We start from the raw sequence: 14348 nt of genomic DNA on the forward strand, positions 1-14348 counted from the left end.
TGATATGCATGTAGAGAATACTGTTTGTTTGGAGCTTGTGGAGCTGTGGTACAGCCAACCTTCACAACACTATATGACAGCTTTTCAGCAAAGTTTGTGGTCGTATGTAAAAATGTATTTCTTAACGATATGCAATTTTTTGTGTGTACTGTGCAACTTTGAAGTAAAAATTCTTTGTTGTTTTGGAAGTTAAAACAAATTCATCTTTCGAGTCAAGTCGCTGGTGTGACTTGACTCATCATTACCATTATTTACATACCTGCCCTCCTTTTTCACATTCACGTTCTTTAGTTCGAGATAGATTCACGATAAACTCTTCATTTAAGTATTACTTTTTAATTGAAATCCAATGAAATTATTCAAATCATGCAAGATAAACTGTTAAAATATTCTCCTACTTGGTGCTACTTGCAGCATCACCACAAGTTGCAAAGCGGGCTCTGTTTCCACTTTCTCACCATTATTTCTTAGAGCAATCTCTTTCTTCCTAGCTGTGGCTGTTTCCACATCATGAGACAGAATAAAGCACCATACCTTGAAGACATATGGCGTCTCTTTCTTTTCACCATTCTGGTTCACTCGGTCTCATACAAAAGCTTTTCTTTCCCAGGAAGGGGTCTCTTTTTTTAGTTGGCTTCAGGTTCACTGCTTCTCTATTCTCACGTATGACCTAATATGTGTCCATGCGGTGAGCATGTTACTGATGGCATGCTACACTCGTGCAGCTAATGCATTCTTCCTCGTGCCGTGCGCTTCTGATCTCAGGCTTGCCCTACATGCTTTCATTTTTACGAGTCGCCAGTGTAAAGGTGAAGGTGGACTTTATTTAATTATGGAGTTGTGCTCTATAATGGTGGCGACTTTCTCCCACCAGAGTCTATGCTCAGGCTTGAATTATCTTCTTTTGTAATGGAGATTAACCTCAGTAAAAACCGTGCTTAGCCTATTTAACTTCCATATTTTAACATGAGCCACGTGGATCTCGCTAACGAAGCAGTTCTGCCTCGGCTGCTAAGGGTTGTACGAGATTTACAACTGTGGTCAATCCTCGCTTGCTTACCAGGCTTTTAGGGGTAATAGGATAAGATTAACACATTTGCATACTATTGCAATGCATTATTCATGCAGAGTCCTCCTGTCTAATTTGCAGAAGCGGGGCCTTTCTCCTTGCTGGCTTTAACACCTGGGTGACCTGGAAGTGGAGCCCCAGAGCTCAGCAGTCCCCCTGTGGGTGTCATCTGGCACATGGCATCCAAACATTTACTCAGCTGGGCGTGCCTACACTTCCAAAATTTAAATATTTCAGGATGTATTGCTTTACATTACTGACTTTTATCTTTGAACGTTTCTTTCCTTTTTCCAAAATTTGTACATTTGCAGCGCTTGAAACTCAGAGGAACCATTTGTTGATGTGAAATATTCATCAAAGCCAATATTGATTCCAAATAAGGAAATTCAAAGATCACAGCTGAGGAAGTCTGTGCTCTTGTAGAATATCCAGATTGATTGATTTGCAAGTTTAAATAGAATACTATAGCTACATCTTGGCAGACTGACAGGAATGAGGGCTTAATCCACTGACTTTGTTGCTAGTTTTACCTGTTGGGTGCGAAATCAACGCTTAAAACTGTAAGTTGAGTATCCATGCCCTGACAAAGGCAACTAGCAATATAACATAACAGTTTGCTAAGCTGTTGGTTACACACTGAAACTGTGAGTGGATAAAGAAAACTGAAGAAGAAGAATGACATGGAAATACTCACCCTGCAAGTTAACAGGATTGGCTTTATTAATTGTTATGTGTTTATTAATACATAATTGTTGATCAATCAAATTGTTTAATGTGGGATTCTATGAATATTATTTCAGTTGAGTCGTGTTCAAATTTAGATTGTTGTGGCTGGGAGCTTTGTGGGTGTTTAGCTAGCAATGGGCCACCATGACAGAGACATCTGTAGCGCTTAATGGATTCTTGTGTAGAAAATATGTCTCAGTCTACTGTCAAAGCATTCCTATATCGATGTGGCTAATGTAATCAAACCAATTTTACAGCAAATATAAGTATCCATGGTTAAACATGGCTTAACTATCTCTTGGAAATATGTCCACTGTACTTAATTTGTTTCAAAGATCAGCCAATTATTGATTGACAAACTGTCGATTTAGAAAATCATTTAAAATGCTTTATTTAGGGTTTTTTTTCCTGACCTACTTAACCCCAGAAGTCTGAGTCTGTGTTTTGGAGACGGTCATATGTACACTGCAGTTTCAAAGTTGAGATGTTTAGCTGTTGTGTTGGCTGTGTATTTCACTCATGATGAGTTTTCTAGCCTAGAAGATGAACAATTTAGACATGTTAGCAAGTCAAAAGCTGTAGATTTTCACCAGAGGGGGTCCTGATAAAGAGACATCCTATTAAGCATCAATCCTTTTAGTTGGAGTAACCTAAAAGGATGTTTGCCCAAATTTAAAGGGCAGTAATAAAAAAAGGAACATGTGGGTAACTCTAATCCTGTAATGTGCGGGTGTCAAATATACTGAAACTGTTGCGATGGCATTGGATTTTTAATGGTTTAGAGAGGATGAGAAAGCCAACTTCGCAAGCTTTCAGTTATAGTCACTGTGATGCTAATTTATCAATGCGTCCTGCATATCACGTGTCTATTAATATAACTTTTCATAGTGTTTCCGTCTGTGAAAATCCTACAGGGTACTGGCATCCTGCAGGCTAAATGAGTGACTTGTGAAAGGTTAAGATGTTTTCCAAGGGCTTCCCCCTCCTGTTCTTGGATGTTAACAGATGTAACCTGTGGAGACTGAATGAGGCATTACCCCGCTCACATAATGGACATTTTTTTCTGTAGAGCCAAACATTTGGATGAGGTTTATTTGGGAAGGGTGAGTGCCGATCACTGCCAAGCATAAATCTATCCTCACCAGAAAGCGCTCGCCTCCCCGCCTGTGGCTTCATTAACTGAGTTTACGAGATCCATCATCACCTGTACCTGACGTTTGTGTGTGTATGTGTGTGTGTGTGTGTGCGTGCGCCTCTTTATATAGGTATGTGTGCGTTTAGATTGTCGGAAACAGCTCAGCCAGCCTTCTCTTGTGGTCTTGGCAGCTCCTTTTTTGCTGCTCTCTCACCTGCTGAGAGTTTTCTTCCTGTTGTTCTGAAGGTGCAGAATGATTCACCGCCCCTAGACACACAACACCAGGGTGTTTTGTGTGTCTGTGCGGGTTTGTGTGTGTCTTTATGTGTGTTTGAATGACTATTTGTCTGTGTCACAGTTCCCAGACAGGCATCCGTCTCTTTCATTGACTTTGCTGCTCTGACTGGTTGTCTGAGTATCTGGTCATCTTTCTGACTCACATCAGTCTGCTGCTTATAAAACCCCGTTTTTCTCTCCCCTCCTCCCCTCCCCTCCCTTTGCCTCCCCCTCCTCTGACTTTAATTGCTCTACTTGCTAATTATTTCTCTTCTTCAAAAACCAGCGCCAAGCACCTGTATCGTTGATGTTATGTATCTCCCGGGAAAATGGCGCTGAAATGGACAACAATGATGCTCTTTTCTTTTTGTGGTGATTTAATAAATGTTATTAAATTAAAACTAACGCTTATTTCCCAAGATAATGAAAGCATTATCACAACCGTGGGAAATAAGGTGAGCAGGAGCAAAATGCATGATACTGTATGTACAAACTTTATCTGCAAGCCACGCCTTTGTACTTGTGATTCTGTCTTGGACTACTTCTCAGCATTCAGTGTGAGATGCATGTTTCTAATTAAACTGTTAAATGAGTAATTTTGTGGTTGTCATTTCACTTGTGTTTCGTTTTAAAGACTGACGGCACAAGGTAGTTTTTGGTGATTGTGTGGCCGAGAGGTTGGTTCAGCTAGCAGTGGGTCACCATGACAAAGACTTCTGTAGCGTATAATGGGTCCTTGTGTAGAGAACAGGTCCAAATCTACTGAGAAAGCATTCCTTTATACATGTGGCTTATGTAACTGAGCTAATTTTGCTTAGTGTGCATGGTTAAAAATGGCTTTCAACATTTCTTTGATCCTGGACTAGTGCTAGATGCATGTTTCTGCAGTTAATGATTTAACTGAATTGTTAGACAGGTAGTTTTATGATTGTTATCTCAGTGGCGTCTTATTTAAATTTTGGTTGTTGTTAATGCATAGCAGGATGTTTGTGTGGCTGTGTTCAGCCAGCAGCGGGTCACTATGATGAAGGCTTCTGTAGTGAATAATACATTCTTGTGTAGAAAACACATCTAAATTTACTGGGAAAGCATGCCTTGGCTTATGTGGCTAATGTAACAAGAATAATAGACCACCTTTGCTTTCTTCATGCACTTCTATCCATCTTAACCAGTTGTTCCCTCATTTTTATATCATGTAAAGGACGTATCATGCTTTTTACATGTTTTTTTTTAACTTCTTTGTGGTTTTGTTTGCCATCATTGATGTTTTTTGTACATTTGCCGTTGCATAAGCTGCCACCAGACAGAAAGGACACACACTGCACTCCGTTTCGTTCTTTTATTCTTAATTTACATCATTATCTGTGATCGACTAATTGATCCCGGAAACCATTTTGGAAGCAGTTCCTCTGATGTCTTGGCTTTTGTTTTGCTTTTTCTGCCTCATGGGTTTCTCATGGCGTTCCCCTCCTCAATCCGTCTCCTCCCAGACACCAAAGAGCTCCGATTTTTGGCAAAAGCAAAACTTTCCCCTCCTCTCTCTCTCTCTCTCTCTCTCTCTCTCTCTCTCTCTCTCTCTCTCTCTCTCTCTCTCTCTCTCTCTCTCTCTCTCTCTCTCTCTCTCTCTCTCTCTCTCTCTCTCTCTCTCTCTCTCTCTCTCTCGCCTCTCATCCTTATTCATCCCCAAACTTTCCCCCTTTTCTTTAATTTGCTGTTGTTCAGGTTGCAGGAGGAAGCTCTAATTTGTATCTGCTCGGATATGAGCATGTAGGGAGTGTGAAGATAAGGACCACCCTCCCAGAGGAATAATACATTATTCTCTGTGTGATGTAGCGTGGTGATATGCTAGAAGGGCTTGTCAGGGATGTGATGGGTCTTTGTTACCCGACTCTCTCCTCCTTCCTCTTGCTTCCTTCCTTCCCTCTCTCTGCACTCTCTCCTCTTCCCCGCCTGCCTTACTACAAGTCTGCTTCTTTTAAGAATTATTTACTCTCAACTTAGAAGTCAGAGTCAGAACTGTTGCTCCAGTGGAGCACACAAGCCATCTTCTTGTAAAAGAAAAGTCTGCTGCCACACTAGAGCTGAGATCACCTGTCTCTGTCTGACTTTTGCTTTTATATCTCCTGCCCTTTTCTTCATTCATGTTTTGTTTCTCCCCGATCTTTACTTCTCATCTTCTGTCAGCCTAAAAATGCCTTTTATTATTTGTAAAAAGCTTGATTTAGTTTATGTATTTACAGTGAGGCCTAAACCTGCCCTTGTTCTTTACACTAAACACTTTAGCACACTTTTTTTGGAGCCAAAGAGCAGTAAGTTGACACAAATGCAGCTTCAGAGGACAAACACTCAAAGTGCAGTGATAAACACTCTCATGTGCTTGCAGATATACACACGTTGTTTGTTTATTCACACATTTTCATTTTTTCTGCTCCATGTGGGAGGATATTTACACAAAATACTTCTTTTTTTTTGTATTTCAGTCTCTGCTTGGTGATTTTTCCATGTGAAAAGATTGTTTAGCTAAATCCTAGTTGGCCAAAAACTGAACCAGTAACATAATAGCAAGTAAAGACAACATGCAGGTGTTTGTTCTCTTTTGGCAGTCGGCTTTTACTGCAGTGTTTTAGTCATAAAACCACAGGTGGGGGTGAGTTTCTTTTTGTTGCGTGAAACAGCAACCACACGGTTCTGGAGGTAATAAAACAGATTAAAACAGTGTTGTAGCAAAGATTGAATCTGCCGTTCTGGTAAATGAAAAGTTAAATTGATAAGTTAGTGCTGTAGCTCGTGGTTATTATCACCCCTAAACTCGTTTGTTTAGTCTGTGTGAGAAAATTATGATAGGTGCGCATCACAGAAGTCTCAGAGAATGAAAAGGGTGTTGTTTTGACATTAAATGCATTCAGTTGAAATGGATAAATTTGCCAGCTAGTATGTGGCACCTTAGTTCACTCTTTCAACCTCATGCTGTTCCTAGATGTTGTCTTTGCTTCTGTCACACTTTTACTCATTTTGCATGTATTTTTCATGATATTATAAAGTCCTGTACCTCTATGAAAACAGTACAACAATAATTAGAAGTAGAGAGAACTCAAGAACATATTTTTGTACAATTATAATGCCATATGTGATGAAAAAGAAAAAGAGAAATTTCTGTTGTTTTACAGAATCTGAATTACCGTAAATAGAATCCACATTTTTCAAAGTGCTTCCAGGGATGACTAATATTGGGGAAGAAAGCTTGTCTGTACTTCGCGCAGGTATTTCAGTGTTGAAATGTTTATTTGTCTCCATACTTGTTTCCTATCTGCTCTGTGTGGACACTGCCTGCAGTTCAGCTGACAATATTCCTAGATTTTTATGTCACATGACTGTTGGTCCTAGCTGAATATGGCTTCACGGTTGTGATGCAGAATTCTTTTTTTTCTTTTTTTTTTTAAACACAATATAGTTCCTACAAATTAACTATTTTTAATGATTTTTGTAAAATAAGAAACTTTGGCTTGAGTGATTTTGATGAAATATCTCAATTTGGTTCATTTTCCTGATGGAACGGCAGCTGAATATCTTATTTTTCTTTAAGCTTTTGCAGTTTCTGACTTAATAAAAGGTTAAGAAATGTCCTGCAACAACACAATAAACTATGCTTTGATTGAATTTCTGTCTATAAAGTGATCTTTTATTGAACTGCTACTGTAAGTAACTGCTTTAATTGTGTATATGAAAAATACTTAACCTTTAAATTCAGCATTGTTATCAGTCTAGTCCTTTTTTCCCCTTGCTATTGTAAGACTGGGAAATTGAGAGATTTTTCTGTCTGGCCATGAATGTGTTGCAGACAGCAGTGAGGTCATTCCAGATTGATTGTGCAGAGGGCAGCTCGAGCCTAAGGAGATGACTCTGTTCGGTTTATTCCCAGGTGCATTAACACTCCCCTCTCTACAAGAAATACAGTTTTTTTCCCTTTATTACTCAGATCATAGCAATCCTCCCCACCCCTCTCCTGGCTCTCTTATCGGCGAGCATACATTAGAATGTCAGACACATCTTTGCTCTGCTGATCCACATCAACAGAGCTCCTCTCGTCTCCAAACCACTCCAGCAAATGTTACCTTTTCATATCAGGGAAAGCTGAGAAAATAAGCTTTTTTTTTTTTTTTTCCTCTCCCTCCTGCAGCACGTGTGGATCTGCAGACACGATAACCTTCGCCACTGAACTGCAAATGTCACTTTGGCTGGCCGACCAATGGCGTCGCTTTCCACTAGCTGCCGGGGCTCTCTTATGGGGTTCGCAGCTGTGACACTGTGACTGAGCAGATGTGCACACATGAATGAGAATGAGTCAGCAGGGCTCTCAGGTGTGGCCCGCGGAGGCCGACCGAAATATCATAAATTACCAGGAAAACATATCAGATGAAGCTCTTATCTGAAAAATTAGCCAAGCGTTCACAATGAGTCGATATTGCCGTGTGTGTCCAATGCGTGGAAGCTAATTAGCGCAGGAGGCTGATGTGGATGATTTCTCTCATCGTCAATTGTAGCAACACTATGGCAAAGGTTTGAATGAGAACAATGGACATTTTTCAATGCCTGGTGAATGGAGGCACTTTGCAGTATAATTCTGTACCTGAATAACCCACTGGTGCTGCTGTTGCTGCCTTGAAGGCACACTTAGCATTAATGATCTTTAAAGAATGACTTGTTAAGCTGTTGATTGTTTCACTACCCTGTCACAAATTTCAGTTCTGGCAGCTTCGTGGTATTTTTCCAGTTTCACTATCGTATTTTGTTCAGTTATTTACAGTAGCTGCCAGTATTTTGCTGACTTATTACAGTGCTACAGTGGCAGTTTAGTAAATGATTGTGTAAGTGACTATGGAGATCTATAAACAAGCAAAAATATCTATTAAAAAATGTAAACAATCTGGCAGCAATTTGCCAGAAAAATACTGGAGAAAAAAAAAGCTGCAAACATTTGTGAAATTCAAATACTGTAAAATTTGTGAAAATAATAGCAATCTCTGTACAGTAATTATATCTTTTAGCTGATTTAGATACAATTAAATAGTTTAATTTTACAGTAACACATATGAAAAAAAGTCTGATTTTTAAAAATACTGATTTTGGAAATATTTGCAAATTTTGCCTGTTTTTTTATTTTTTATGGTCAATATGTAAATAATTTTGTTTCCTGTGATTTTACTAGATATTTAACAGAATAAAGAGCATCTGTACAGTAACAGATAGTTAGATAGCAATTGCTAAATATGTATGAAAATGGTTATTTTTGCTGATTTAAACGCGGTAAAAAAATCACAATCAAGTGTTGCAAAAGTACAATTTTTAATTTTTTGACGTTAACGTTATTTTACAGTTCAGGGCTTTTTAGATTAAAAAAAGGATTCTGGAATTTTACTAGATATTGTCTTAAATTTAACAAAACATGGAAAATTTGCAAAATAAATCTAAGTGAAAACTGTTAAAGTTTTTACGAGTTTCATTTTTTGCAGTGCAGTACAATATGAGGTTACTTGTTTAATACTCAAACTAGACTTTCCAACACTTTAGTGTATTTGTATAACATTGCCAATGTAATTTATTTTTTATTCATTTAAAAATGCATATATCACTTCAACTGCCTAAAATAATAAAGGTGAAGGATTGGGAACATTTATTCAAAGGCAGCAATGTATGACAACTTGTAGCCTATCAAATATATACTTCCATTAATATTCATTTTGGTCTTTGCCTCCAAAAAGTGCCATGGTTTTTTTTTTTTTTTAACCATATTTTAAAAACTATACAAAAACAAAACAGTTCATTATAGTTAGAATTTAGCTGTATTTTTACAGTAATTTATTTCAGTGCAGTTTTAAGCACCAGCCATTACGAGGAACAAGCATGTTGTCAACGCTTCCGGCAGAATAAAAGCAATCAGGCGTTTTGTTCTACATCGGCACTCTCACTCGAATCTCCTCTGTGTACATTCTTCTTCCACGGCCATCAGTTCATATTGCTCACAAACACGGAACTGAAAGGGCATATCGGAGCAGCATCTGGATTTGCATGCTAGGTAATGTGTTCTTCACACACAGCGAGGTGGGAGGCAGTTATGCTTATCATTAATATTTCAATACTGCAGTTATCGGTCTGCGCCCCAGCCCTCAAGGTTTATCTGTGTGACGGCATATTTTAGGAACCGAGACCATCAATATTCATGGCAGGAGAGTATTATGCAGTTTATTATGAGCATCCTTTCTCCTGCTGCAGGTTCCATATCGAGGTCCACTATCACCCCCATATGAGCCTTCAGTCTCAAGCTGGCATATGCTTTATTTTTGTAGCTGCTGTTGAAAAAGCAGATACTGGACTGCAGTGTGTTGATTTTGGCTGGTTTATTGGATGAGGCTTATCAGTCAGGCTGTGGTTTATAGATTCTCTGGAGCTGCCTCAAACAATATACTTTAGAGATATTTGTTTTAACTGTGAATGGCAAATAAAGGGATTTGTCACAAAGGGTGATAAATACATGTGCAGCGCTGCACAGTTTTTAGTTCTAGTGCTGAAGAAATGGCTGATTTGTCATCTTACATCACTGCTTGAAAGCATCTTATTTTAGTGTCATTCTATCCTCACAGCTTAAACAGTATTTGGCAAATTATTTCAACAACTTCCTGCAGTTTTTCATGTGTTCTATATTTTGTTGATCTACAGATAAGAACTCGTAAAATCACAGAAAAAAAAATACAAAAATGCTCAAACTGTAAAAATGTAGATATCAAAAACTTGCATTTTTACTATTTAAATGGGCAGAAAAATGTTATTTTTTAGATGTTTGTCATTAACATAAAAAGAAAATATATTAGGGACTGAAAAGGTAAACAATTATGAAAACTGTTGTTTAGATTGTATCTTTTATGTTAAATTATGAATGACATCATTTAAATTCACAAAAAATATTAATCTACACACACATGTACATCTACATTCACATGATGTCAAAACTGTATTTTTTTTTTTTTTTTTTACAAAAGGTCATTAGTTGTTTTACAATAGACCAAAAATGGCAGCACTTTACTGTGTCTAAATCAGCTAAAAATGTCCCTTTTTTTAACAGATATGTAGCATTATTCTTTGGATGAGTTGTTGAATATTACAGTAGTCCACTGTTTTATAGCAGATTTTTCTGGCACCCTCGCTGCCTCAGGGTTTTTTAAATTCATTTTTCATTTTATTTTTTTACACTGTACCTCTAAATACCCTGATGCAATCCTTTTGGTTCTTTTCCTTGATATCTGTAAGCCTTCCCCGAATATTAGAGCTTCATTTTGTTTTCAAAGGCATTTTCATGGTTGTTATTTGACAGATATGTGGCCTCACAGCATGATGTCTGTGTCTGAGGCCAGCAGACCTCCTGAGCCTCGGGGCAGCAGATCTTTGGTGGTGCGCTTCTCTGAGGACACCTCATCTGGTTTCTACTGTTGATAGTCAAACTTCTCAGTGTTTTTTTTTTTTTTAGCAGGATCTAACCCTAACCCATCAGCCTCAGGAGCAGCAGTCATCCTTTTAACGTTCTGCTTCTGAATTATCACTTGTACACCAGGAAGGAAAGAACTCGGGAACTTGGCCATCATCAACCAGGAAATCAAATATTTACAAGAATGCTTTGGCATTGACAGGGGATATTGAACAGACTGGCGGAACATCTTTCTGAAAGCAAATGTTCTTCTTTTTTCATCATGCAATATTGATAAAGATGTTGGCTGTTCTCTGTAGCTCGAATTACCTAAGCAAGACACAATTTGAGCCTCTATTAATGTTGTTTTGCCTTTTTTCTTCTTCTCTTCTGTAGTTCCTGTGTTTGAAGAACATCCGGACATTTCTCAAGGTGTGCCACGACAAGTTTGGACTGCGCAACAGTGAACTGTTCGACCCTTTCGACCTTTTTGACGTCAGAGACTTCGGCAAGGTATGTTAAACTTCATATATATGGATGGATGTTCTGCTTTTTGAGTGTCCAACCAGCACTGAAAAATGGTGCTTCCCCACAGGCTACAGTCTGTCTGCATTGGAGACATGATGCTGCTTGTATTCCTGGTAACATCATTCAGAGCTTTGGCAGAGGTGGCATGTGATATTTTTTTATGATAGGATCTTGATAGACAGGCTGTCTTTTTGCAGTTAAAGTACTCTGAACTTTGACATGAAATATAGCGTTTTGCCCTCATTACGGTGCATATGGAAGAGCTCAGGCTTGTGTGGGTGCATCTACAGTACAACACAGCATGCCCGTGTGCTTTACATGAGGTTAAAGGTAGTTCAAAGTCTAATCTGTCAGTTGCATTACCTGTCAGTGTGGAGCTGAGAGCACCGATGAGCATGTGCTGTAACACTTCAGGGTCAGCAATCTCTTCTCGTGTCATTGACTGAGTAGAATTAAATTCAACCCTCCTTCCTGAGTGCAGCTACAGTACAGTACAGTGTGGATGTGTGTGTTGGCTCAGCAGTAAAGGTGGCTGACTCATGAACTTGCACATCGTATGAACTTTATGGAGAGTTTTTATGGGATATTCAAGGGGATTTTTTGTATTTATTAAACAGGCCACTAACCGCAAAGGTCTTTCCTAAACTTTATCTTGAAGAAGATTAGAGACATGGAGTCTGAGTGGATCACAATGGAAGCTTTCATTGGAGGAGGAGCTGCTAAGTTTGTATGTGAAGTCCAAACATCAGGTGTTTCTTTTTTTTTTTTTTTTACATTGAAAAGAACCATGTTAGGTAGTTCAACATCTCATCAGGATTCCTCAAGGATGTCTCTCTTCAAAGACATTCTGGGCACATCTCCTACCAGTTGGACTATCCTGACATTGACCCTGAAAATTCAGGAGGCATTACATAGTCCAGGTGGACGATTTTCAGGAGGGATACCCAGGACAGGTGGCCTGGATTGCCTCGGGACACCCACCAGCTGGTAGACGTATCTGAGGAGAAGCACATCTGGCTGCGTTTGTCAGCTCGTATTCTGGATAGGTGGTGGAACATGGATGAATGGATAGAAATAGGTCTTTGGTTCGTATCAATCAGGCACAAGATGAAAACCACATGAGTAATATGGTGGAGGTCCTCTTTGTGCCATCAAAACAGCTCTAATGTACTGGAGCTTAGACACAGGACCTTTGGGGGTGTCTTGTGGTGTTTGATATCCAAATGTCAACTTGGATTGGTCTTGTTCTGCTGCATACTGTAGATACTTGATTGAATTGACATCTGGGGAGTTTTGGAGGCTGGCTCCACACTTGGGGCTCTTGGTTGTGTTCCTCAAGCTGTTCCTGAGTGGTTTTTGCTGTGTGGTACTTTGTGTGGCATTGTGCTGCTTGGGGAATCCACTGGTGTTGGAGGGTGGACTCTTTCTGCAAGGTGGGTGGTATGTGTCAAAGTTACATTAACATGTAGCTACCCATCAGTGTTTCTAATGTTGCGGCTGATCGGTGTTGTTCCAGGTTTGTCGTTTTACATGTCGGATACATAATTTTAGGTGGCCAGTATATGAAAAAACACATTGGGTGTTTGCAGCATCTCACTAAATAGAGGTCTCATGCTTGTTGCATCTTTTCTTCCCCGTGTGTCTGGAAAAAGGAGCTAGTTGTTAGATGCAGGGGAAGGGATTGGCAGGTAATCCATGATCGACATACCCCTGCTGGCTTCCGCTTCTGAAAATGAATTGTTTGTTCTGGCATTTTAATCCCTTTGCCTGCCCTGTGTGTAGCTACAGACAGAGGAGCTTCTTCCTAGGCTAGCAGGCTGTTAAAACAAGTGACAGCGATAGTGTGATGTCATTAAATTGATGATGACAGCTGATGCCATTGTGTCAGAGGCCTCTGTGGTGGGAATATTAATACTGTGGCTTTTGAGTTGATTGAACATGTAGTATTTGTGCTAAAGCGCAGAGATTACCGTGCAGAGGTGAGATATGAATGAACTGTATTATATCTCCTGTGATTGATTACAATGAGGACATATTTGTGGAAACCTCATCTGCTCATTTATCTAGCATATCTAATCTAATGCAACACATCCACTCTCCCTGCCATGAGCTGTGCAGAAGGCTCGGGGAAAAGAAAGGAGAGAGAAAAGATGAGAGAAGAAAAAGGAGACAAGGACTCATTTGGCAGTTTGCAGATAAACCACAAGACGATGTCTGAGAGTCAATGAGCTCGCAGCAAACGGTATTAAAATCCAACAGCAGTCAGAATCAATCACAAAGGCCCTCCATATGTCAATTTAGAAATTGCTTTTGTATGGTCTCAGTGGTGGCGGGCTTGTCTCTCCATTGATTTTCCATTAAGGCCAAACATCACATTATAATATATTGAACTGAGCAGATCCCTACTAATGTGGCATACATTTAAATAGTGAGAATGCCTCATAAATGGAAGATAAAGGGAGCTGTTTTATTCCTGCAGTTAGCCTCTTCAGTCCTCTTCTTTTTTTTTTTTCATCACTGGATGTGCCGTTTCCTCTTTTGTTACCTTAACACAAAAGTGTCTTTGTGCGCGCATCCGATTGCAAACAATGGGAATTATAACTTCTGTCATATATATCATAGTACGGTATCATGCATCTCCTCTTTCCATATTGTTCCTTTATTGCGCCTCTTTTCAGATTACGTGAAAAAGAAAAACAATATGATTGGTAACAGAATAAATTTGGCTGCAAAGTGAAGCCAATTTGTGGCACATTTGCAGATTTTTTATTAAATACCCTCATGGTACATTTAATCAACTTTTGTCTGTATGTACAACAGCTGAAATAAATCCAGTAATGAAACTTTAAATTTTATAATCTACCTGCTTTAGATCTTGATGGATGTTCTTTGAACTGAGATTATGAATCACTTTTGTAAGGCTGTCCAGGCCCCGAAAGGCAACAGCACAAATTTAAAGATTACAGGCATGAAACTGTTTAAATAAGGTGTACAGAAAGAATCAGTCTTCATTACAGTGTCACAAAATCCCGCAAGTGATCAATGATGACGATCCAGCAGGGCCAATGTGAGTCAGTCATAACATCGAAATGTGTTTGCATAAGTAGTTCCATAAAGTGTTTCAGATTCTGGCAGTTTTGCAGCTGATTTCAAGCAAA

At 39.1% G+C, this 14348-nt stretch overlaps 1 protein-coding gene across 12 annotated transcripts in view; it reads left to right on the plus strand.

Moving 5' to 3' along the window:
- The window catches only part of vav2 (vav 2 guanine nucleotide exchange factor), a 256224-nt gene that overhangs the window by 63027 nt on the left and 178849 nt on the right, over positions 1-14348 (plus strand). For all 12 annotated transcript variants that reach the window (XM_051938884.1, XM_051938886.1, XM_051938891.1 and 9 more), the window contains exon 2: positions 11059-11175. In XM_051938884.1, the coding sequence (XP_051794844.1) occupies positions 11059-11175 (117 nt within the window). The remainder of the gene's footprint in view (positions 1-11058; positions 11176-14348) is intronic.

Source organism: Acanthochromis polyacanthus, chromosome 18 (genome assembly GCF_021347895.1).
Source record: "Acanthochromis polyacanthus isolate Apoly-LR-REF ecotype Palm Island chromosome 18, KAUST_Apoly_ChrSc, whole genome shotgun sequence".
Classification (NCBI taxonomy): domain Eukaryota; kingdom Metazoa; phylum Chordata; class Actinopteri; family Pomacentridae; genus Acanthochromis; species Acanthochromis polyacanthus.